The sequence below is a fragment of the Bombus affinis genome, chromosome 3, assembly GCF_024516045.1.
Source record: "Bombus affinis isolate iyBomAffi1 chromosome 3, iyBomAffi1.2, whole genome shotgun sequence".
Lineage (NCBI taxonomy): Eukaryota > Metazoa > Arthropoda > Insecta > Hymenoptera > Apidae > Bombus > Bombus affinis.
The window spans coordinates 7,783,677-7,811,034 of NC_066346.1; the positions used below are offsets into that span (position 1 = coordinate 7,783,677).

The 27,358-nt window shown below is 31.7% G+C and overlaps 1 protein-coding gene across 1 annotated transcript in view; it reads right to left on the reverse strand.

Moving 5' to 3' along the window:
* Window positions 1–1,612: 1,612 nt before the first annotated feature.
* Window positions 1,613–27,358, reverse strand: part of LOC126914141 (cadherin-23) — a 32,260-nt gene continuing 6,514 nt past the window's right edge. Inside the window, exons 2-25 of the mRNA XM_050717652.1 lie at window positions 20,400–20,703; window positions 18,444–18,595; window positions 16,045–16,425; window positions 14,515–14,644; window positions 13,631–13,998; window positions 12,742–12,880; window positions 11,678–11,933; window positions 11,123–11,397; window positions 10,545–10,870; window positions 9,722–10,033; window positions 8,770–9,043; window positions 8,113–8,413; window positions 7,733–7,928; window positions 7,467–7,624; window positions 6,812–6,993; window positions 6,459–6,682; window positions 5,990–6,178; window positions 5,301–5,594; window positions 4,784–5,023; window positions 4,313–4,498; window positions 3,991–4,127; window positions 3,235–3,626; window positions 2,372–2,636; window positions 1,613–2,149 (exon numbers count right to left, since the gene is read on the reverse strand). Of these exons, the coding sequence (XP_050573609.1) occupies window positions 2,035–2,149; window positions 2,372–2,636; window positions 3,235–3,626; window positions 3,991–4,127; window positions 4,313–4,498; window positions 4,784–5,023; window positions 5,301–5,594; window positions 5,990–6,178; window positions 6,459–6,682; window positions 6,812–6,993; window positions 7,467–7,624; window positions 7,733–7,928; window positions 8,113–8,413; window positions 8,770–9,043; window positions 9,722–10,033; window positions 10,545–10,870; window positions 11,123–11,397; window positions 11,678–11,933; window positions 12,742–12,880; window positions 13,631–13,998; window positions 14,515–14,644; window positions 16,045–16,425; window positions 18,444–18,595; window positions 20,400–20,601 (5,694 nt within the window). The 5' untranslated portion in view covers window positions 20,602–20,703 and the 3' untranslated portion in view covers window positions 1,613–2,034. The remainder of the gene's footprint in view (window positions 2,150–2,371; window positions 2,637–3,234; window positions 3,627–3,990; window positions 4,128–4,312; window positions 4,499–4,783; window positions 5,024–5,300; window positions 5,595–5,989; window positions 6,179–6,458; window positions 6,683–6,811; window positions 6,994–7,466; window positions 7,625–7,732; window positions 7,929–8,112; window positions 8,414–8,769; window positions 9,044–9,721; window positions 10,034–10,544; window positions 10,871–11,122; window positions 11,398–11,677; window positions 11,934–12,741; window positions 12,881–13,630; window positions 13,999–14,514; window positions 14,645–16,044; window positions 16,426–18,443; window positions 18,596–20,399; window positions 20,704–27,358) is intronic.

Consider the following 27,358-nt stretch of genomic DNA (forward strand, 5'->3'; position numbering starts at 1 on the left):
GGTGTACACGGGCGATACTGTTCCGAGGGTTTGGTTTTGTTTTGCATGCCCGGTTTCTCGTTCTAATTTATAGTGGTTCAACGTGAGATAGCGGTTTTTACCTATTACTAGGCAGACAGCCTAAATACGGCTGATATCGTTACATGGTAGCTGTTCGAAGGAAATGTCGAATATATATGTATGTATTCTGTGATTGAAGTGCTTCTTCGTTTATATACTTGAACATACGAATTCCGAGGCACATAAATTTGCTTTTTGATATTTTTAAAGTTATTCTATCGTATGCCTTTCAACTTATTTAATAACATTTACAACGTAAGAGACGAAAATCTCACCTTTAACGCGTTTTTGAAGTGGAGTGATGTGTAGCACACAATCTTGTATTTTAATAAATGCATACGTTGATACATATACAGCGTGCAAGTGTGAGTATACTTGTGACTCGTCGAAAACGTTTGTGCATGAAAATCTCGTATACTCGTGACTGGCCGACAATGTGTTTAATTTGTTTTACACGAATGCAACGATTGAAAGAATGCAACATAGCGTGTTAAATGCGATACAATAAATGAAAAGCGTAAGAATAAAGATTAAAGAATATAGAGATTGAGTACAGCTGGAAAATATATTTCGTAATAATTTGCAACAATAATTTAATTTCACTGAAACAAAACAGCATCCTTCTCTTGTAAATATCAGTACGTAGCAACGTATAATATACCTATGTGAATATCAGGGCTTTTGAAAGTAGATAATTAGGTACATTTGAGACGTGAAGTATTTAGAAGTAGTATAAATAATATTTATATTAGGTATGAGGTATTAGGTATTAGCTATTTATATTAGGTATTCATTTTAGATCTTTTGATGAATAATGTAATCTTCCTAGCGCCTAGGTATATTCAGTGTAAATAAAAAATTATTTGTCGATAATTAATTAGTGATACATATCCCTTAGTCGTTTTTTATAATCCTTTGACATCTTCCTAGTAACTGTTTTATTCGCATTTGTAGAATTTGTATCATAACTAATCCAATTGTTTTAAGTTTCACAAAAGCTGCATTGAATATTCATAGAGTAACTTAATATGTAAAGAGCATGGACCAGTGATTAATGATACTAACATTAGAATGGCTGGATTAATGTTTCGTGAATGTTTCAGTAATACGATTATTAAAGTGATGTATTTTGCAGATTAAAAGGAATAGTCAATTATATAAGAAGTATGTCATTTCTCCACCACTGTTGTTAGTATTGTAGCATACGTAACTTTATTTTGAAAAGAAAAGATTTGCATGCTTTCCTGAATAGCATAATAATGGGAAATTGTGTAATAGTAGAATTCATGTATTACGAATTTACGTACAATGTACATATTATGCATGTATATATATTTCACTTTGATAATGTGAATGTAGCAGAGTCCAATTATATCGATCTAAAAGTTAATTTAAAGTTTTACTAGCTGGAAATCTATGAATACATAAATTTCATTATTGGCATTTTCAACAATAGATATTTTACAGGAATATAGAGAAATATAATAAAAGTTAAATAAACCAAATTATTAATAACAGTTGACATCAGTCGACGAAGTAAGGAATATTAATATATTATTGAATCAATTATTTATTTATCAAACAGAAATATAATGTGTACAATGGTACAAGTGTATGTAACATACTGACGTGCGGAGATCATGGTTAAATTTGTTTTTCTTATTAACCAGAGTTTCTCATGAACTTGGAAGTGAGATTCTTCCAAACTATAATCGCTTATATCTATAATAGTAATTTACTATTAATACGGATACAAGACAAAATACGAATAATGAAAATATGAATTCGATAATACAAAATATTTGTCACTGTCAATTTTTAAAAATACTATGAAATAAATATTAAATATATACTAACGCTTATACGAAGTGTGACTATTTACAAGAATTATTCTAAATTTGCACTTCTTACGAAGTTATAAATACTACCGCGCAAATAAGAATTTTTCTGTATCGTATTATCGTCGTTGTTCAATTACAGTTCCGTCGTTTCTATCTTTTTACCAAGAGGATTAACGATATTGTTTTGCGTTCGATATATTGGAGAACTTCGATGAAAGTCATTTGGTATATTTGCCACACTTCCCGCGCTGCAAATAAAATTTATTATTTCTAATTTTAATGCTTACTATATGTATTTTATTAATTATTCATTTTATTTGTTTCGCATAAATACTACTGTTACTTTATTATGTCTATTGATAATCATTTAATCCTACTATTATTCTAATTAATTAATTAAACGTGTTAGTATATTATATATATATAGATATACTTAAATATCATACCAATTAGAAATAAGTAGTATTTACCTTGAAATGGAAGACGCTCTTGGCTCGATATAGTACGGTTTATCATCGGTTCTTTGGTTTTCATTAGCTTCGTTCATTATTTCTTCGTTGTTCAAAGCATTTTCATCGAGAGAATCCCTCTCAGACGTGTGACTAAGTGATTCGTCACTTTTAAACCACTCATTCTCGTAAGCGTGCATCCATATAGGATTAGAACCTTCTACACTATGCTTGTTTGTATTCGGTACACGACCAGGTCCTCTTATAAATTCTGCATCTGATGTTCCTTAAACAAATGTGAACAAATTAAGTTTTGAAAATTATATTAATTAATAAACAGCGATGGTTGGCAATAATTTAAGCACACAAGGTTTTGTATAATCGTCAGGAATTGTAAATTGAATAATTTAAAATCAGCATGTAATATGTATTTCAGACAATATTTCATGTATAAAACTATAATTTTTCTTATATGCATAATTATATATACATGTTGACTGTTGTTCAATGGATATTCAAATGTGTCTGTTATCGAATAACAAAAGGATATAATATATAGTTTAGTTACAATCTATCAGTAAATATTACATATGCAAATATTAAATATACCTATATAGCCATACGTATACATACAAAAGGACTACATAAAAGACAGATATATATTGTAAAATTTGTTTTTGAAACTTCCTAGTTTTAGGAGAATTATTTATTGAATTGATTATGTAACTGTGTAATTAGTCACAAGTTCTATTATTTCTTACGCTCATATGATAACATTCTACGATAAAACCAATTAATTTTTTGAAATTTTCCATTAATGCCTTAAATTGATAATGTCTTATTAATGAAAAACAAGGTATTATGCACAGAATTGTGATATTTACCAAACGGTGATGCATTTGCGGCTTTCAATTGCCTGCGGAACGAGGCTCTTTGCGAAATGCACAAGGCTATGCACAGAATTAGCAGAGCTCCTAGGAACAAGGTCAAAGTCAAAAGCCAAAACGTGGTTCCTGCTTGCTCGTACTGAACAATCGGTTGATATTGAGCCGGTTGCGTGTCGAGAACATTGAATTCCTTAAACAGACCATCGAGTTTCTCTATATTTCTGTCGACTAATTCCAGGACTTCCGACACTTCAAGAATGGAATTGTCTCGACGATTTACAAGGTGCATGTACAAATCGGTCTTTGTTCGATCGACAGAACCGTCGTGATTCTCGTGGATTTTGTACTCATCAATGTTAACTATCGCTCCAGTCACATTGCCCAGTGTCCTAAAAATTTACGTTACGGAATTGTAAAATTTTGTTCTATATGGAAATTATGTTCTATGATGTTAATAATTGAAAATATATAATTACAAAAAGTAACCTATTAGAATTAATACATTAGATACTTTTGTAACTTCTGCAAAGTGTATGTTCGCAGCAACTTTATTTATGTTAAACTTTAACAATGTAATTACGATAATTGTGTTTCATACTAATGAAATTTCAAAACTTTTTATACTTTCGCGTTTTATTATTTCGCAAATCGTTGTAAATGTCGATAAAGTTGTAAAATTATTAATACGTAAGTAGTGATATAAATTCAATCAAAGTTTTAGTGTTTATAATTTTAAAAACTTTCCACACTGACTCTCTAAACGTCTCTATTCTGTTCCGGACTTCCGGTGGATGTTGCCGCAACACGAAACGAACTCTCTGATCTTCTCTTAGTAAATAAATAAATACTCTTGCAGTATCTTCTAAACCATGTGTATCATTGGTTAACACCTGTTTAAATACATTAATAAAATTTGACTAATAGTAATATTATTTGATACGCCTTATATAAGGTGTAGTATTAGTAATAACAATCATGACCTCGTGACTACGATTATATTTTATTAGCATACTATGCACAAAACTACACTGTGAGATTACGAGACATGATTTCTTTTAAAATCAATTTGATTTACCATAAAATCAAAATATCCTTTCATCCCTCTCTGAGGGTCGAAATTTAAACTCACTACCCCGGTGAGTTTATTAACCAGAAAAGGTTGCAGCTCAATATCATCCAAACCTTCTGTCAAAGTCATGTGAATTTTACCAACTTGGTAATAATTAACTATAGCATTATCACCTGCATCCAAGTCAATCGCCTGAAACAAAAACCGTAATTTCTATTGTTTAAAATAGGTAAGAATAAATTATCCATACATTTTATGTACTTCTTTTTCTGTCAGATGACATTCGAAACAATTTTTTAACGTTTACTTCAACAATGACGATAGTTCACATGCATTCTTACTACATGATTTTATTCGGTATACTGTTATGTTATTTGTTACGTTATTAATTTCCTTCCATATTATGTATTTTTCTTAAAAATTATTTGTACCATTTATACCATTATTGTAATATACTATCTGATGAATAGATTTTACCTTGACTTGCATAAATTGCGTGCCAAAATCAGCTTCTGTAGTAACTCCACCTGTGAATATCTTACTAACAAACTTGGGCGGATTATCGTTTATGTCCATTACATTTATAACAACTTTCAATGTAGTATCGTCCGCTTCGTCGGAAAGCGTTCCGTTCGCTGGGACAGTATTGCAATCTTCTGTCGCTTTCACAATTAACAAATGTTCCTCTTGCTGTTCTCTGTCTAACGTTTTCGCAGTCTGAAACGATTAAATGTACGTTTTAGAAGTTGCGTATCTAGAAAATCTCTCGTAAATTTTCATTATTCACACAGATTATCCGGTAAATAATGTAGTTTTTGTGTGAGCTGAACTGAAAGCAATTGAACTCATGAAAAGAAGCTCTATAAAAGAAGAATAGATAACTTTATAAAAGGATGACAAGAATTTATAGAATATGAAAGAAAATCATTGATTAATTAACGATAAGCAGTTGTTGCAGGTATATATCAAACTTTGTTATTTGTTCGTGACTTACGGTCAATTCGTGTCTAAAGATATCGAGGATAAAGAGTCCATCATCATTGCCGCTGATTATAAAATAACACACTTGAGTAGGAGGATCGTCAAGATCATCAACTTCGTCCCTATCGACAGTTTCTGGTAATTGTACAGTTTCAGAGCCAGGAGGTTGCTCTTCCGTGAAGTCAATCTTGAATATGTCTACCAAAAATTGAGGCTCGTAATCATTGATGTTTCGCACGTAAATAACCAGATCTAGATCCGTGCTGAGAGGAGTTGGAGTTCCTAGATCGTACGCTTCTACTCTGATCTATGAGTGAGAATTAACAACTATTATTATCTTATACTCAATAATTTTTAAATTAAATGGTTTGGAAGAACGGTTATTAGAGTTATTAGAGCAATACAAAGATTTGTCATTTAGAAATAAAGTCATTTAAGTTTGTGTTTTATTCGCATTCCATAATTCTCTATCCATATTAAAATAAAAATAAAAATTGAAATCGATATCTCCAGGTGATGTTGGGAAAAAGACAGTTTGTAACACATCTACTTTTGATATCTATAAGATTGAATATATGATTATACGGTGCAAATTTATCAACGTGTAAAAGTAGAGAATATACGTAGACTTGTACATATACCGTGTCTTCTCTCGTGTATTATTTTGTACTTTTTTTTTATAAAGAATGTAATTTGAATTACCTCGTACAATTTTTGCGTTTCTCTGTCTAACGGGAGTTTTAGTGAGATAATGCCAGTGGTATCGTCGATGTGAAATGTTCTCCAATGACCAGCCAAGTCTTGCTTCAAACGATAATGAACGTCGCCATTTGGACCAGTATCGGCATCTTTGGCTTCAATTTGTATGATCGATGTCCCGACTGTCACATTCTATAAATTATATTCGTCAGAACAGTACGAACAACGTATAGTACAGCATTGGAAATTCCTTGTATGGATAATGCGATATTGCATTTAAAAAATCGTTTTACTTTTTCAAGTAAGTTGGTAAAAATGCCTTAAATAAAGTAATACTTATATCAAAAGATTGACAGTCGAAGTGACAAATTAGCTCATCTTTCCTAGTGGATAGTCAAATGAACGAAACATCCAGACACGACAGTATAAGAAAGAAGCATAAAAATTCACATTAATACAAGTGCAAATTTACCTCTGCTACTCGAATAGTTGTATTATGCTGTGGACTAATAAAGACTGGCGGATTGTCGTTGTAATCCGTCACACAAATATTTAAAACAGAAATGTCTTTATTGGAAGGACTACCAAGATCTCGGGCTTCCAGATGTAACGAATAATTCCCGAATTTTCCTCGAAGCGAATGTGCCGCTTTTATATTTGCCGTCCAATAATCTGCTTGTTCCAGGATGAATAAACCTAATCGAAAGAGTCAACATTTACGTTATTAGTTGGTCTCCTTACATAGATGATATCTATAAGATGTTACGTTAGATATTTTTCATAGTCATTTCATAGAATAACGAAACGTAAATTCTTTATACAAACCTAATTCATTTCCAGAAAGAATTCTAATCTTCATACGACCATTGGGGGTTGTTGGATCATCTGCATCCTTTACTTTAATGGTAAAAATTAAATCTTTCACGTCGTGAAATTCTGATATGGTAACGCATGTTGTAGGTATGTCCATTTTTGGTGAATTGTCGTTGACATCTGTTACAGTGACCCTTAAAAACGAATTTTTTGCAAATTACTTGAACTATTAGAATATTCTACTCATGAATAATGCGTAAACCGTTATAATAAAGTTTTTAAGTTAATGCTTCTGTCTCTACATTAGTATTTCATACTAATACAGGTAGCACAGATATTAATTCAAGAGATAATTAATTTTCACAGACAGCAGAATTTACACAAATAATTAATTTGCACAGATAAATCGCAAATATATATATGAATCTTATTATCTTATATGGAATAGCTAATAAATTATATAATGAATCTCTTAAATAAAAGGAACAGTTGAAACATGTCAAGTGTGCATTCTAAAATGCATTACATAAATACAATACAATAAAACTGTATTAAACACAATACGTCAAGTTGCTGTTAATGTTTTGAAATTATCAAATTGTCAATATGACTTAATTCTTAGAATGGTTAATTTTTATGAAACGGATATCAATTGAAAGTAACTTACTTGATCTGTTTAAACGCATTTCTCGATTCCCCAGCTGTATAACCGAATTGATAGTTATCCCAAGCCTCTATGACTAGAACGTAATTTTGTTTATCTTCCCAGTCAATCGAATCTGCCACTGTTAGGACGCCAGACTCAGGATGAATAGCAAATGTACCCTGTATTATAAAACATTTTTAATAAATTCTTTCTGCTGTCGTAAACCTCCATAATGAATAACCCATATGACAAACTTATGTTAACGACATAACGAAAAGTATGCTTGCCTGGGACGACATCCTATCTAATAAATATGTAATTTTTCCATAATCTCCGCTATCAGGATCTCTAGCTTGAATGGTAGCAACTTCTGTACCGATCTTGGAGTTTTCCATCACAGTCAAATTATTGATATCAGTTACAAAGTACGGGTTATTGTCATTTTCGTCCAGTACTTGAACGTATACCTCAGATAAACTCGATCTACGAATAAAATTCAAATCTAGTAATAGGGCCGTTACTGTGCAAATTTTAAAAAGGGTATAAAAATATAGTGACATCAACCATAAATTCTTGATCTTGCGTTTAGAATTTTTACTATGATAAAGCAAACATGGTAACGGTGATTTTTCCTAAGGCAATTTAAAATTAATGAAAGGCACTTTACCTAGGTGGAATTCCTGAGTCAGTGGCACGTACGGTTAGATTAAGCCAGGAATATTGTTCTCTATCGATTTTATTCGCCACGACCATTTCACCTGTTTCAGAATCAAGATGAACTAAATCTGCCAGTTCTTTAGGACTTTCTAACGAATACGTAATACTACGATTCTTATCTGCATCATCAGCAACAATGCTCGCAATATTTACGCCGTTTTTACTGTTCTCTGTTACAGATCGCCTATAAAATGGTCTGCGAAATCTTGGGTTATTATCGTTTTCATCTTCGATTATTATGTTCAACGTAGCTGAAATTACAAGCTTAAAATTAATCTCAAACAATATACTGTACCGTATTTGAAAGGAAGAGTAAACATAAAAAAAAGTACACATGTATAATATTAAAACACGAATAGAATTTTAGAAGTAATAAATCTAATTATTGACTTTATCAATATTAAGAACCGTTTAAGTTTACTAATTCCTATTACACTGTTAGAAAAATATATGATATTTAGGTGGTGAAATTTCCGTTCAGATTTTGTTTCTTTATAAAAATTCGAATTTGCGTAAAAATTCACAGTCTAATTAATAACTTGCTCGTGAAGGAATTTCAAATATACTCTAAACTTTGTTTTTTCTACTTTTACTGAAGTATACTAACCGGATGCAGTTTGTATTCCTCTGATTGCAGCCAAATCTTCAACAACTAACCCCAACCTTATGGTTTCCACTCTTTCTCTGTCTAGCAATTTAACCACGCGAAGCAATCCATCGAGTGCATTTAATTCCAAAGCGGACAAATAATCATATTCTTGGATCTTAATTAGCGTTCCTTCCTCGTTTCTTGCCTCCGAAGAATTTGGATCGATACGATAACGTAATATCGGCGCTATGTCTGGATCATTAGCCACGACACGATGCACGTACGCTCCAACCTAATAAAATATCGCAAATGATCAGACCATCATATCATACCATACCATATCAGATCATCATTTAATTTTCTTTTATAAAGAATATGTTTCATAGGTGAGAGATCGTGGTAGACGATTATTTCATTAGAAACAAAGATTCGAATAATGAACTGAATAACTCAACAAACGATTAGTCAAACGAATTTAACGATTTAAATGTTTATTAACGTTCATTTTTATATAAATATTTATAAAACACATTTGCATATCTGCTTGTGTCATAGAAAAATGTATTAAATACGCTACTGTATGTATACAGAGTGTCCCAGATTTTTCCAACCAAACTTTGTAAGAATATTGTATGAGTATAAACCACAAAAATATTACATAAACATAGGTTGTTTAGTCTTGTTAAAAAATTATATGGATATATAGACAAAACAATAATTCAGTATCCAACAGTACAGATTCACAAATTACGATACAATGTACGATAAGGTTAACGATGTAATTCATACACTTATATATCTATATATGTATACACATATGCATACTAGTTTTTTACGTGTATTAAAAAGATATGAATACGTATTCCGAACTGATACGGACAATTGGTTAATTAAGACTAAGCACGATCAAAATTAATTGGATGGATTGGAGATACGTAATATTCCTCTACATTGGAATTTAAATACGTACTTGTGTATTTTCACGAATGGTCACCGTACCCGGGTCGATAAAGACGGGTGGTTTATTGTTAACGTCCACGATAGTGATATTGACCAGAACTTCGGCCGTTCTTTGGATTTCCGTTCCACTATCGATCGCTATGACGTTCAAGCTGTATCTTGTAGTCTTTGGTGAAGTCAAATCTGGATCTAAATTGGAACCCGGTGCAACTCTAATTACACCTTTTTCCGGACTAATCACAAATTTATCACCTGCACCGCTTTGAATTCGATAAACTAATTTATTGTTGGGTGAAGATAAATCCTTATCCCAAGCTTTGACCTGCAATGAATATATTTTCCCATTATGCTCTGTCCTAATGATTTCTATTATTAATGGACTGTGAATTTTCATGCATTTATAGAAAATTTAAAAATGCAAAATTCTACAGAATAATGTGAAACAATCTATAAGATACCCTAAGTACAATACTTTCTCTATGATACTTGGTAGGTGAAACGATTTTCTACCGAATTTTTCCGAAAAATCTGCAGTTTAATTGTCATGAATAAAATTTTACACAAATAATTAATTGATACGTAAATGCTGTAATAAATACAATGGTGTGTAAATATCTTTAGCTATTGTACATATTATTACAGTTTATTCAAATTTAAAATTAATTTCATCCCTATAAATTAAGGAACAAAAGATTTTGCTATAGAAAGTACCACATTGTTGTTACTAAATACAAATCGAACAGCTTAAACTGTATCGATATCCAATAATGTTTAATTAACAAATATTTAATTAAGCTGGCATTAAAATTTGGAAATTAACCACTGATATATACCTGTACTACACTGGTACCTCCAGGCAGGTCTTCAGTGATGCTTCTCTTGTACAACGTTCTCTCAAATGCGGGTGGATTGTCATTGATATCTTTCAGATAAATAATTAATGGCGCATCTGAGCTCAAACTCGGAGTACCCATATCCCTAGCTCGTACCGTCAATCTCAATGGACGTACTGATGTTTCCTTGTGTCCTTGACTAATAGGCAAAGCTTCATAATCCAAGGGCATCGTGGGGATAATTATGCCGCGCTTTGAATCGATACTAAAATTCCGTGAAAATTCTCCCGATACCAAGGCATACGTCACTTCGCTGTTCTTCGTACCTGTTACGAATTTGACGAAAAAACGCTTAGATTTTTTAACAGCAACGTTAATATCGATTTATGTATCGTAGATTGAATATTTTACTTAAAATGCATGTACATTGTTTTGTATTATTTTGTTCGAATGAGTAATAAATTCGTTCGTGTATCTTTTAAATCCTCTTACTGTGCACGATGATACACGTGTTATGAAAAAATAAACAGACTTATTCCTTAACCTAATATACGTATCGATGAAAGTAAGTTTCAAACCATTCAAATCGATGTCAAACGCTTCGACGATTAAGGGCGATTGGAAATGATCTTCGTTCTCCAGAAGCACTGCTTCGTATTTGTTTTGTAGAAATATAGGAGCATTGTCGTTAACATCTTTCACATTGACGACCAATTGGACAGTATTGCGATTACCTTTGCCAAGATCATCTCTTGCCTCAACGGTTAAATAATGTCGAGATACTAGTTCTCGATCGAAGCTTGGCCCCGGTTCTTTAACCGTGATTAGTCCTGTCAGAGGATCCATCGATAACCTGCAATTAATAAGAGGAAATTATGGTATTACATGACAAGTGTGGTAAAATTTGATATTCCACATCAAGATCCAAACAAATTGCTCGAAAGTAAATTAATAATACACTCTTCTTTAACTTTTACTAAACTAATCGTTTTATAAGTGAGTGTTTTATTATATTAATAACTCTAAAGACAGCCCTGGATGTAATTATAAATCTAAGACTGTCTGCCAATTCTAGATGTCTGGTAATCTCAATTTGAAACATCAGTTTGAAGATTTCGTGTTATAAAGCTTACACATGCGCAATACTGCCCCCTAAATTGGTGTATCTAATTCCTCGTGTTCCAAAATTCCCGCTATCTTCGTCCAAGGCTTGAACCCATGCCACCGTAGTGCCGACGGCGCAATTTTCCGGAATCGATACCTCATACATGTCCTCCGTGAACTCTGGATAATTATCGTTCTGGTCTTTTATGAAAACGACTACCGGCACTTTACTCTGCTTTGGTGCCACTGTTACCACTTCCTTTGCGATTAATGTGAAATTTACCTCTGAAATTACGAAATTATTTTCCATGAACAAAAGCGAAATAGAGTTACTTTGAATAAACTTAGAATAGGAAATATAATTGTTGATATTACACGAGACGATGACAAAGAGGATTTACAATTTTAGAAGCTTGTACTCATAGAGAATGGAAAGATGCAATTAATTAATATAAAACCGAAGATCGATATATCCGACGTAAAATAAACTTTTCTATCGACGAGTATTTGATATTGCAAGTGAGTCATCCCATTGCATGTAGCCAGAAGAATCGATTTGCATTTCTAACTTCATACCAAAGGAATACTTGGAAACATATCATTTACGTGGAAATTGTATAGATATACAAAGAAAACACATTAACTATTCCTCGTAAATATGGAAAAAAACTTTTGTATTTTACATTAACGTGAGTGATTTTAAAGATTGTATGGATTAAAGATTGTAAATATTTATTAGCTCTTTCTTTATCACTTTGTACAAATTAATGCAGCAAACAGTAAAAGTCAATTATGAGTTGTTATTAAATTGAAATAAAGTAAGAGTTATATAAAACAATTGCGATATATTGGAAGTAAAATAAATGTCAAAATCGGTGAAATAATTCTTTGATCAGAAATAATTATTTTTGTTTAAACATAAGACGTGTAGCGTAAATTGCCGTTCAAAAGTTGTTAAATATATCTATATACGTATATAATCTCGGTTTCATTTCTTAAAATTAAATCGTAGTACATTGCTGTCACGCATTAATTCTATATAATTTCAATAAAGAAATCGATGAGAGAATGATTGAATAATTATTTGAAATACCTGATCTACTTTCAAAATCTAGTTTGCTGGAGTTTTTGACGCGTATAAGAAATGGAGCTTCGTTAATTCCTCTCGACGGAGTCACGTCGAATATTCCGTCATCACCGTCAATAAACATTTTAAACGTACCATTAGTTCCCTGAAAAAGTAAAATAAATCTTCATAGAATAAACGAGCCCGTCTGAATTTTACTCAGAACATTAAAGAAATGCGTATTTTACATAATTTAAAAAAATTATGCTATAAGTTTGATGAACTGCTTCATCGCTCAAGTGAAGGTAAAAGTAAAAGTAAAGAATTTGTAGCTATTCCTGCTACCTAAGAGATGAATAACGTTAACAGTGCGAAGTTTCGTACGTAACAGTGTTATATGCATATTATATAATGCAAGAATTTGTATGGCAAGTTTTCTTAAGGTTCTTCGTCGATCGAAGTTAATTGTGAAACATCATATATATTGCGAATTAGTAGATACAGTAAAACTGTTAAAAAAGAACAAATCTAGCAAAACTGAATGTAAATTTCGCAAAGTTTTGAAGTTTAAAATTCGATGAATTACAAACAAGGAAGAAAACATAGAAAAGGAAAATATTGCGAATTGATCTTGTGAATATTTGACTTAAAATTGGAAAAATCGATAGAAGAATGTCTCTTCTGTCATCGATATCGGATGTTAGTACTAAACCATAAAGTAGAATAAAATCTTATTTTAGAATGGAAATCAATAATAGTAAAATACGTAGAAACGCAAACACAATGTTATCATAGAATATCGTCACCTTAACTTCAAACAGTATCTTTAAAATTTCTTGTGCTCAGAACTGAATCGTCATTTTCACTCATATATTTTACAGTAATCTCGTGAAGTTATCTAAACTCTTTTTCTCACCAAGTCATGATCGTAAACTTCCGGAATTGCATCCCCGATGAAATTAACCGGCGTATTATGCGGTGCATTTTCGTTTATCTCGGCACGATATCTCGCGCTTCTGAACTTTGGAGTCTCATCGTTCACGTCCGTTAGAATAATAGTAACTTCGGTCGAAACAGACGGTGCAGGCACAATATTCGATACTTCTCGCACGGTAATTTCCAAGATAAAAGTGCCCTCGGCATTTTCCTCTGCCTCACGATCGAGTTGCGCCCTGGTGAACACCAAACCGGAAGTCGTGTCTATGTCGAATAAATACCTCGGACCTTGCGTGATGCTATATGTTACTTTATTATTTATTCCTTTGTCACCGTCCACTGCGCGAACTACAAAATATTTCATGTAATTAATGAGATGTGTTCTGTAATTTAATGTTATATTAGATTGTCCTGAAAGTCCCTTTAATTTTATAAGGAAATAATAAATTCACAACACTTTTTGTTTTATATTAATTTATTGAATTATGTATGATCCATTTTATTCTATATGGATCATATAAAAGTGTTGTGCACCTACTATTTAACTATAAAACGAAAGGGACTTTCAGGATAACTTAATATATTGATTTCATTATATAATTGGCGCAATATAGTTGACTAGATGTTAACTTTGAATCTACGAAATTATAGATCAGATAGAAATTATTTATCGATCAGGATGTTTGCTTCTGTTGAAAAACACAGTTTTATATTATTAATATGATTTCGTATTAAATATCTCTTTAAAAAATAAGCTGTTCAACCTCGTTTTTAAGTTAACGATAATTGCATGACAGATATCTGAAAAATTTTCCCTTTGATTTTATCTTTACATTGTTCGATATTGGTAACAGGTTTGCTGACCTTGAAGAACGGATGTGCCTATTCTTGCATTTTCACTGATCCTGGCAACAGGTGTTATGGTTATGAATTCTGGAGGTTGATCCTCGACGTCCTGAACCTTGACGAGTATCGCGGTTGTTCCCGTGTTTACCTGAAATAATTGCCAGTGAATATACAGTGAAAGCTATTTGTATGTCGTTGTTACAACTATAAAGTTAGAGTATATGTAACATAGTATATAACAAAATCTGTCATTTATATATCATAACACTTGTTTAGAGCATTAAGTTAAATCATTCAAAGTATATAGGCATTTTTGTAATCTTTCAGATATTTTAAAAAATAAAAGTATTTTTAGATGTAACGTTAGCACTGCCATAAGGGCTCTATCTTGAATGAAATCCCCATACCCTCATATTTACGATAACAGGCAATGTCAATGACAGATAAGTCTCCTTTTACGTATTACGATATAGACAGAATGAACTGAACCTTCTATAAGTAATTGAATTCGTACAAATTTATGTAATTTTTTTAATTAATCACAATATGATACTAGACAGTACCAAATCTTCTTAATTTCTTTTCGAAATTTCTGTAATATGTTCTTCAGATATTACGTGTATAGTATTAGTGGATTAACTTTTATTCGTGTACATTTATTATAGTAAGTGTATGATATACAGTTACATTATGTACTTGATCGTATTTAATAATAAAGAAAACATTTCTCTTTCCATTTTTACGATAAATCAACTGCACAAGTACTTCTCTCTCTCTTCCTGTATATCTTAATTCGTAAATGAACTCTGATCAGAAGCAAAAAAAAAAGTATCTTAACTAAATAAATGGATATTTCATGTATTACAAACTAATATTACTAAAGTTAGTATTCGCAGGTTTCCTAATACCTTTTTCTCGCCATGTACAGCACACTTCGGACACTTTTGGATATATTTTTAAACGTTAAATATTTTTCGCGCTTTAAAAGTGCCAAGAAGAACCGTTTACCTTATTTACATACAATCGGTTAATTAAAATTCAACCTCAAAGTCCTTCCTAGAAAGGTGGCGGAAATGTTTTCTGTTTTTCTGGATCATCATTATGGTACCTTAACAGTTTCCGCAGCAAGCCACAATTTATGACCGTAATTCGGTTTGTTACGTGTTATAAACTGATTTCCATAATTGTACTTTTTTTTACTCGACGCAATCACGAGAGAACTTCGACTAAATTCGTGATCGTCGCAAATTATCGGCGACTTTAGTGCAATTTTTATTAATAGGACGAGAAAGATATGCGCCGTTGAATATGCATTACAATTAAATTTCTGAATTTGATACGATTGTAAAGATATACGGCACGATATTTAAAAAACACGTTCCATCTATTACATATAAATCGTATTTATATTGACTGTATCCACAAGTCAAACGGTATGAGCAAGGTAAAGCGAACAAAGATATTTCAATTTCAAATATTATCACAGATTGTAAAAACTCGCAATTTCATCATACATTTACATTATTTAGATCAACGCCAAACGCAAACCTTTTCGTTTATTGCTCGATCGATTGCCAGAATTCTCAACTGGTATAGATATTTTTTTTCGTAATCCAGACGGCCGACGAGGCGGATGACACCCTTTCCATTGACGGTGGAAACGCTGAACACGTCATTATCACCGTCGAGTTCTTGGAGGTAGTAAACCACCTGACCATGTGCTCCTAAATCCGCATCGGTGGCTTCGACCGTTGTTAAAATACCCGGCCCGGAGTCTTCACGAAGCGTCAAGGAAGTAGGATGTGGACGGAAGATTGGCACGTTGTCATTAACATCTTCCACCAGAAGCAGTAAACTTTGCGTGATGAAATTTCCTTCACCGAGTCTTCCATCTGTCAGAGTCAACACCAACGCGTACTCGTCCCTTACCTGGCAAAAAGACAAGCGCAACGAAGTTTTTAGACATATTGCTGTTTTGCAGTTTCAAATTTGTTGCTTCTGGTAAACGAAAGTATTTAATATTTAGAAAAAAGAAGTTCAATATTATTGTAGTTTAAGCTTGATGTATTTATTTATTTGATCAAATATTTCGTATCGCTTTAGTGGGCAATCGTTAAATGATATTAGTGATTAACACTATTCAATTTTCAAAGTTAATCCGATGATTAAACTTTGATACGATCTTTGGATGATTTTCGATCAAATGGCAATTTTTCTAACGTCAGAGAATTTCTTTTTGACACAAATACTCTTTGCAGCTTTTTCTGTGCAGACTTCAGATGAAAATTTGAGGATCGCTCAAACAATAAAGTTTGATTTATTGCTATACATCCGAGTTCTTTTTTAATAATAAATGAAGTTTATTTTTTGACTGACAATATTACTAAGATCTGGTTAGCGATTACGAAGGAAGATGATAATTTTTCTCTTACACATAATGCGATGGTTGTTACCATTTGACGAAAAAATCCTAGAACAGCTAACTTGTATCTTTGTTTAAAGCAATGAAGTTTCATCCAATTTAACAAATAAAACCAAATGCTTAAAAAAGTAAGCAATGCATCATTGGAAACTATCTAAGTTTGCCTAGAATTTCTCCCTGTTATATCGTTCTAAACTCCATAGCTCAGCCCACTTGAGAGGAACATCCTGTATATAGCTTACAAAAGAAAGGTTGCAAATGCCCATTATGTTAATAACGTATGTGACGGCAAACTCATCTTTTTGCGTTACTTTCAAGTACAGAAAAATGTAGCGTATCACATAGAGGCGGCTAATAGAATTCCTACGTCAGTATCATCATAATGTCAAAAAAGTAAGTTAGGAGTGTCGGATGATCATGAAAGCTTGGTAACATGCAAACTACCCTGTCACTTAGAAAGTGGCAGACTTTTTTTGTTATTATTATTATAAACCGATCGCGCGAGAATCACCATCGGGATACCTGCATCGTCAAACCAATAATCACAGGACATGCGGTATTCTTCAACAAGAAATTAAACCGCACGGAAATAGTAACATTTAAGAGAGACGATGATGACAAAATAACAACTTCCACGAATAGATCATCGAGCGTAGATCACTAGTTGCACGCTTCTTTAGCTCGTTCGCTCGTCCCTGAGTTTCTCTTTAATGTCTTCGATATTGCTGTTACCATGATCGGTCCTACGATGCGTGAAAGATATTCGAACAAAGAGGATCGCTCGTGCAAGATGCACAACGTCGAACGAGCGAACGTAGAAATTATTTTCTATGTCGCAAAATGGGTGAAGGTAGAAACGAAGAACTATTTTTAGTTGCCTTTTGAGAAATGTACGGGAACGTGCCTCTTCGTTCAAGTTATGATGCATTGCCTGACAACTTGCATGTTAAAAAACAATGTTAAATACATCAATTAACGTCATAAAAATTAGTACTCGCTATTTGACGAACTTTATTTATCAGAATTTCTTTGAATATATTCCTTCTATTTCTATCTTCATATAAAATTCTGCAATTCAAGAATACAATTTCTAAATCTTAAAATTTACATATCACTTGGTCATCGGGGTGAATCTTAATACGTTGCTGCAATTTTCTACTGAATTTGCATTACAATATTGTATATTGTCTGCTTTTGAGAAGGATCAATAACATAACGGAATTGCGCAATAGTTCACTTTAAGCAATTTCCATTCTTACGTACAACTTGTAAGAGCGATACAAATTTTGCTGATCACTGGTATTACCACATTTAATTATGATATCGTCAATCAGTTGCTGACTTCGTAAAGTAATTATATGTTTATTGCTAATGGCTAAAGTAGTACATAATAATACTACTGAAAGGAATAATCAAGTTCAAAGGTGTTACAAAACATTCGAAGTGGTGCTCAAAGAAACGATTTCGCTGCTGACGAGCGAATAGAATCATTAGAAGGAAATAGACCGGCTCGATAACGAATTACCTCTCTGTCCAGTAATTTGTTCAAGTAAATATTAGCTTCGGTCGGACTAAAATTCTCGACCCGAATCACACCACTGCCAGGTTGATCTCTAACGCCGAAAGTCAGGCTGTCACCGTCAGGATCGACGCCGCGAAGCCTGTAAATTAAACTGCCTGCAACAGAAACCAGTTGGCACGAATCGCAACACGATACGGCAACGAACAAAGGGCGTAATTAATTTAAATGTACAGAAATGCTGATTGGACTGTAAACATAGTGTACAGGCGTGTAATCTTTGTAAGATAGTTAATGTAGAAAGGAAATGTAGATCCGTGATGTTTCAAATTGATAATTATTATATTTAATAATTATAATCATTATAATTGTTATTATTAAATATTATATATAATTATTAATAGTAATTATATAACTTTTAATTTCCTCTATAGATTATAGGAATTGATCGGAATGTTGCAAAATATATGCAAGTGTTGATCAAACGAGATGCTAAATGAGAGAAACAAGTTAATCGCAGAGGAATTTTGTAAAAAATTTTACTTTTGCAAAACTACATGAAAACAGAAGAAGAATTTTCATTAGCAGCATTATTCACTTTGTACGATTTTTCATAGTATGTAATAGAATGGAGTAAAAATATTCAAAGCAGTTAAATAATCATATGTGATTAAAGTGATATACTATAATAATAAATAAGTCTTAAACAAATATCAATTTCTATTAATTTCAATTGATATCATTAATAATTTAAACATGGGCATCATTTGCTGTATAGTCCAACAATAATTCAAATTAACGAGCTCAAAAATTATTATGACTGAAAGTAATTATATGTTTAATTAAAAAACGAATAACTGTTGTAACGCTTGCAAGCATCAAATTTCTCTTATCTCATTCCTTCATAAATAATTCTTCGCTTATTGTATGCTATTAAATAATTTATAATGAATAATTCGTCAAGCTATAAGATACTGAAGAATATTCAGCTGCCAATGGTATTAGTGTCATCATTGCTCGGATTTTATACACTATGACAACTAACATTATTTTATATAATATGTTGTAGCATACTGAAGCAAAAAGCTTATTAAATCACATTGATCTAGGTTAGATATTCAGAAAATAATACAATGGAACGCCTGTGAATACTCTAGTTTCGTATTGTTTCAGGTTAATAATAATCTTCTACATACTATACACGTTTATTTTAACGTTATATTTCTCACTTGAATAAAATTTATTCAAGTACAGACAAAACCTCCTTAAAGGAAAAAGAATTTCCTTAAGTACTAAATAAGTGCGTTATGAGAACCATGAACTAAATATTATAAATTTTAATTAGCAAAAGAATGGCTCAGAACGATTGTTTCTGAATTGAAACGAACTACATGCAAATTTTAAAAAATATTACATTTCATTAAATAATATATATGATTCAACCAGTATCAAGAAGAATTATTTCAAAAAGTTACTAAGAGATATATAAATCTTTCTTATTATTTTCCAGATTAGATCGATGAATTCATAAATTGACTTTACTATATATATATAGATATTCTTGAAGAATGTTGGATAGTACAACACATGTTTCACATAAAACATTTTAATCAATACATTTTGAAGAATTATGAAGCCGTATAATTGGCATTAAATAAATTACACGCATTTCGCCTTTTATAATAACGAGAATGTCTTATTATACTCAATCTATAACGATTATAATTTTAAATTCAATTACTTAGTAAGTGCAAATCTTAAATCACTAGCTTTTTATATTCTAGTACGTAGAATAATTCGAAAATAGAAATTGTTGAAATGAGAATAAATGGGATAAATACAGACATTAGAAAAAAGTAGAAGATAAGTGTGCATTGAACAGGAAATGTACGTATGTAAGAAGAGTATGTGGTTGTGTGAAACGATGTATTATACAACGAACTTCTATATACATATTCTTACCAACTGGCGTATCGGGACCTTCCTTTAACCTAATGACAATTTCCGTCTGGCCGTCGATCAGGAAACGCGGTGGATTGTTCCTGGCCGAACAACTCGCTAAAAGGCAGGCGAACACGAAAGCGAGCCATTCTGACTTAAACCTGCGTCTCTTGTAGGATCGCAACAACCATGAAAACGCGATGATTGGTTTCGTCGAGGTCATCTTGCTGGCAAGCTTCGTTTAATTAACATGGTTATTTTCGCCCGACGAATGGAAATTAACTCGATTTTTAGGTGAATTTGAAGTGTCTGCCGATATTGGAACCTTAAATAAAAAAAGAAAAAAGATTTATTCATTGTGTGGAAGTTATGCATAAAGCCGTAGATAGTATTTTATATATATTCGTAAATAATATTTTATCATATTTCACACGTTCCAATTAAATATGTTCGACTTTGTTAATGTATAATTACGTTAAAATATGAAAACGTTATTCACTTTTAGCTTGAATCGTAAGAGAAGAAAAAGAAGCAAATTGTGTGCGCGTTTGTGTGGCTGCATGTTCTACAAATATTTTTCTAAAGTAATGAGCTAAAATTATATTAAACTAAACTTGTTTCTTGGTAAGAGAAGCATGTAGTTTCATTAATACAAGTTATGTGTCCTTTTTTAATTAATATGAGATCATTGCAAAAATTGTAATGTTTAACATCTTGTTTGAGTTATTGAGTATTATGAATTCTCATAAAAATATTGTTGCTTTTTTACTTATTATTCAGAATATACTCGCTACAAATATATTATGATTAACATAAAACAAATTATATATCCAAGCAAATTGGGTTGAAATTCCGTCATCATTGAGAACATCCTACATTTCTCATTTCAAATAGTGTTTAAAACAAGCAACTTCATTTGTATTACAATAACAATTAATTTTATTTGACTTTCACAACGGATATATAGTCAATTAAGAAATGATCTACAATGCAAAATACAACGCTTGATGTTCGGTGAAGCATCCAAGCAAACGTTACTATCGTGTATATAAGAATATGAAACACATTCGTATTAATAAATGAATAGCGAGGTCATTAGAAAATTAGATTGTTTCGATACGCGGAGAAACTTTGTATAAACGTACATGCATAGAACGAAATGAATCGTTTTTTCTTTTTCACAAAAATATATAGTTAATGTATATGAGTTAATACAGTCGATATAAATGAATCGACCTCATAAAAGAAATCAGGTTGATTACGATCATATTACGATGCGCCACTTTCCAAGTGCTTGTCACTTTCTCGCTCGCATTAATCCGGCAACGTGTAATTTTCCTAGGTGGAACCGACTTCGAGGAATTTTCACGGATCCTACAGTTAATTAGTTTAATGGTGCAACGCTAAAGACAGAGGATGCCGTAATTGGTCGAGCAGAGAAAACGTGCTGAGGGAAGATCGAGAATCGAGGCGAACCGTCGTCTTACACCCTGCTGAAAAGGTAACTCGGCCAGAAGGAAAGCGCGAGTAAACCGGTTGCAAGATTAGAAAAAGGTTATGGATTTTCTTGAGGCACGCGTACTGATTTCTCCTGCTGAGTGAAAAATAGTGAAAATTTATCTGTCGGTTAATAGAATATTTTCTCGGCATGATTTTAGAAGATCTTGCTCCTCGCGCCTCCTATTGCCATTGTTAAATGTTTCCATTAATTTGAGCGAATATGTTTGCGTAGAAGACTGCGGATTTGTATGCACTTACAGGAAATTGAAAAGTACTAATATGTACAAAGTGCACATAATGTGCAAGAACATAGACGTAATAATCTTTAATAAGAAAAAGATTATGACACGCAGAAGTTTTTACAAAATATATAATAAATTATAGTGGTTTATTTTTTGCAGTATAAAAAGAATAATAATTGTTTCCAACATTATTCCTACTAAGCTATTGATATTAAAAAATTGTAGCGTTATTTAATCTGAATCATTTTCCAATTACCTAAAAAAGTTGTTCTTATGTAAATAATAAAAAAGCAATTTTATTTATTTAAACCTCTATAGTAGAAAATTTTCTACTAAGAAGATCAAGTTTATCTGTACAAATAGGTCATTATGGTCCAATGTGTATGACAATATCAATTAAAAAATGAATTCTTTTAATTCTAATCTAGTTAATAGTAGAAAATGATGATTCTATTGAAACTATATTTTATGTTGAAATTGACGTTACAGGAACGTTCTAATCTCTGAACAGGTAAATCAGCTATTGTTAAAAGCGAATGTGCATTTCTCATATATATCTTTCAGTAAGTTTAACGCTGTATCAACCATTGATTAATTCTAACTGCTCTATCTTTCATAAGCTTAGTAAGCTTTGAAAACAAGAAGGAGAAAAAGAATCAAATAATAATTTTTCCAGTGTTACTATGTACATTATAACTGTTACTACATTATAAATTCTAATATTTTTAAGTAAACATTATATAGAAAAATCTAGAAATTTTACATGAAGAAAGAGGAAGAAAAATAAAACTAATCTCGACATAGTAAAGACAGTAACCTTACACATGGATTTTAATCGTTATATATAATGTCTAATATAATGTTTAATCTTGTCGTCGATAATGTGTTATGTTAAGAGATTGAATTCTGCAATACTAAGTCCCGACAATAATTATCTCTGCAATTGTTACGTTCAATTTGGCAAGTGATAAACTGTTTCCCGTGTAATTTCTGTCTGCAACGAAGTGCGTTGTGTTCAATGTCAAGATTGTCAAGAGCCACGAGTGACCACAAGGAAAATTAAACGAAGTGAAAGCTCGCCGGAAGTGAGTCTCAGTTGGTTTCTCACGATGTCGGCTATGATACATCATACCGCATAACCGTAATACAAGCGTGAAAAAACAAAGCGAGTTCTTGTCTTCCAAGAAACCGATCCATAGCATCAATTGCACGCTTCATTTTCTTCGAATTTCCGTTACAGATGATTTGTTCTACGAACTCCTCTTTTTAGTAACAGTAAGCAAACCTGCCCATTTGCTTTGCTTTGTTAAATTCTATTAACCAACTTGATCTAATGATCGATTCTATTGATCACTTTGATCTTTCGAAAGGTTCAAATTAAATCTACTTTATAATGGAAATATCGAACATTTGTCATTTCTTAATTATCATTTATCATATCATACTTCATTCTTATTACTTTAATAATATAAAATTGTAATAATAAAATAATAAAAATAATAATAAAAAATTGTTAAAGCAAAAAAGCGCGTTAATATTTCAAATATTAATACGCGAAAAATAATTTAAGAAATCATTGTCGTCGATGAATATTTAAATACTGAGAGAAGAGAAAGATGGAAACACCTGACATATCAGGGAATCTCTACGAAGATTCGAAAAATTGATCATATCGAAGAAAGAACATGAACGAGTTGAGTGAGCTTTAATTAACAAATATATTTTTCTACAATTACTAAACAAATTGTATTTTTAGAGACATTGTCTCTTCACGGCTGAATTCATTTTGAAGCTACTATGTCGTAAAATAAACAAAATTGGATATGTCATTATAGATTTTGCCATTTAACCACATCGCTTTTTTTTAGAAAAAGACAATTACATTGTGAAAGTATTTTTCTTTGATAGTAACTTTCAAAAACTACCAATTTTTATTACGATCTTTTGCTTTATTAAATCCATCGAAGCATACGAACTTTTTTAAACTAGAAAGTTATCGTAGTCTTATAAGCGCAAAGTATTGAAATTGTCATCTCCGGATATTCAACTTCTCCGGCTACTATTTCAAGTAAATAGCTCAGTTAATCAGAACACTGGAACACCTGTGATATTCTAATTAATAACAGCATAATTACAGATTTAAACATAGCAATCATAGTGGAGTCATGTAACTTTGAAGTCATTAAACAAGGAATACATATAATATAATATATCTGTTACGACTTTATGATTGTCGGTGAGGACGACATACTTCTAGTCGTTGAAAAATGTTAAATTATAAAATTTCTTTCAATTTTTCTAGGATTTCAATAACTTTCTGAAACGTTCAAATATACTTGTCTTTTTTACTCATAAATAGGTCTTAATCAAAGAAATTTATTTCATACTACATAACGATGACGTGAAAATATTCAAATTCTTTCACGATTTCAAATATGAAGTTTCATTCCTTAAATCGAACGCTTTTATGTGGATATGTATGATTTCTAAATCCTTGGAGTTATTTTTAAATTAATTTCCTGTTAAGTACATGAGATTCCATGTATTTTTGAATCACTCGTTAACATTTATATTATTAATATTCGCAATAACTTAAAGATTCAGTAAATTCAGGAAACACTTTAGTAGAAGGAACGCAATACATATTTCAAATGATAATGGCGAAGAAAAATCGTACATGAAACATTTTCTTTTTCTAGCTGTTCAGTTAATAAGAAAGCTACTGTTTTTTTAATTAAATCTTAGAACGAGCATCGTGTTATCAATTAACGAATTAAAAGCACAAGTTTATAAATATTTGCATGCATATTATTTCCGGCTTTTGCAGACTTAATAAATCTTCCTTAAAATTTGAAAAATCTCAAATCTAAATCAGCACTTCCGTCTGTCTGCTCATTACACAAAGATGATACATACATTACATGATATATTAATTTGGACAGTACCGAAGAATTATTTAAGTATTATACATGATATTTTACATTATGTGGTTACTTAGATGTTTCTTTATTCTATAAACAAAAGTAAACATTTAATGTAGATTAATTAATGATATAACTTCTATACCCTTTTTGAGAAAGAGCACATGAAAGAGTATATGAATACCTTTAATAAATTTAATGGAAAGAACGCTATGTTTTATCGTAAATAATCGATAAAATATTTCTGTAAATTTATCTTACAGTTGTTCTTAGAATTTATTAGTTCTAATTTTCCATTTGTATATTTCAATTTTCGTGTATATTTTTAGTAATTCATATTATAGTAAAACATTCTATCTTATGTGAAAAAATTATGTGGAAAAAAGAATATCTTCACTTGGCTATAATTATAATACTACTGATATAAAATCTAAGAAATTATAATAATTAGAGAACATATATATTATGGAGATTGATAAATAGTTAATTGAAATGGATACCAGAACTATTTTCTTAATTAATACGAGGAAGTAAGCATTTTTTCCATTAACGCCATTAAAGTACATAGGTTTATATTATTCAATAACTGTAAGAGATGATTGCTACGTTTCCTTCCATTTAAAATTCCATAATTACCTTTTCGAAAAATTAATGTACGTCTGTAACTGAACTTCTGCTCTTTTCTTAAACTTCGCTCAAATTTTTTTATCTGAAAATTATTAATAATAGTTACTACGAAACTTATTATTGATCATCGTTAATGACAATTCTGAAATTTATTATGAGCTATCCCTGACAAAATTATAAAATTCTCTTTCTTTTAACAAATTCCATCGAAACAACTGCTATAAGATAAATGTTTCGAGAAATTATTTTCGAAACAGATAAATAAAACGAACGATATTAGCTACGTTCGTCGTTTCATTTCCGATCCAATTTTTTTATCGTTAACAAATTCTTGAAATCTGCGGAAAATATGAAAGTTTGTTAAAGCAAGAGTGATCAGAGCATAAAAATTCGAAGGCAGTGGCAGGATGAAGCGCGCACACTTCCCAACATTTACAAAAGCTTCATTCATAGCAAGTCTTGTGTACCAACAATATTAGCGAGCAATTAACACGCGATCGATGAAAAGTAACAAATGCAAATGAGACTAATCCGAGATGAAGAGTTTGACGGTTGTTGAACCACACCAACTTCATTAAGGAATCGTTCATTGGCTTCTCCTCGGTGGCTACTCGTTCGCCATTCGTGGGCAAGAGCATCCGGCTGTGGTCAGTGGTCTGCAAGGCCGATGCCCGGAAACCAGATAGTTAAGTCAGATTACGAAACATCATTAATTCAGTCTCGAAGAGCATCTAGATTAGAGAAAAAGTCGTGACCGAGATGACCAACTTTTTTTTCAAAATTACAGTTCATAACCACTTTTCTTGCTACGAACACCATCGCGTGATAATTATATCGAAGGGGGCGTTGAAACCACACGCTAAAGCCGAACGTGTTTAAGTCTAAGACTACCCTCTGTTAAGGTGAAGTGAAACGGGATACAGTGGCTTGGATGGGATGTCGTGCGAATAAAAGATACCGATACAACGATCGTATACTATAACCTTATGGGTAGACTGCGGATTTTCATTCGTTTATGAGAAATTAAAAAATGTAAAACTACACAAAATGCATATAATACGCAAGGACATAAAAATACTCGCTATGGTATTTAATATGTAAAGCAAATCACTGCTTGCATTCCATTTCTTTGGTCATGTTTATTGAGATACGAATTTGCATAATCGTACGCAGATGATCTTATCAGATGTTGGCTGAAAAAATGCATACTTTATAATGTATAAACTATACCACATATAAACTGCATAATAATATACGACAAACTTATGGATACATACGTTAATTAACAAACATGGTCTATGTATTCAAATATATCATTTCTTCTCTTGCGCAATAAGTTACCAATAATAGTAGATTTACAAGTTACGAATCGCAACTTGGAATTCTGTTGCACAAGTAGTTTTGCGAATTACAAATATATCTTTACAACTTATAAGATCGTGATCATTGTGGTATTTTAAAGAATACAATTAAAAAAGTAGAACCTCCATAGAAAATTGTCTTACCTACCAAGTCTTATAGAAAGCCCTATATTTTGGATACTCGATACGTGTTTTCATATTCTGCGCATTGTGTGCAATTTTGCAATTCCAGAGTTCCTATCAATGCATAGCAATCCGTGGTCTACGTGTCACGTATTCTTGGTACACTTATACTGTAAGTATATTTTCCTAAACGCTTTCAATTATAC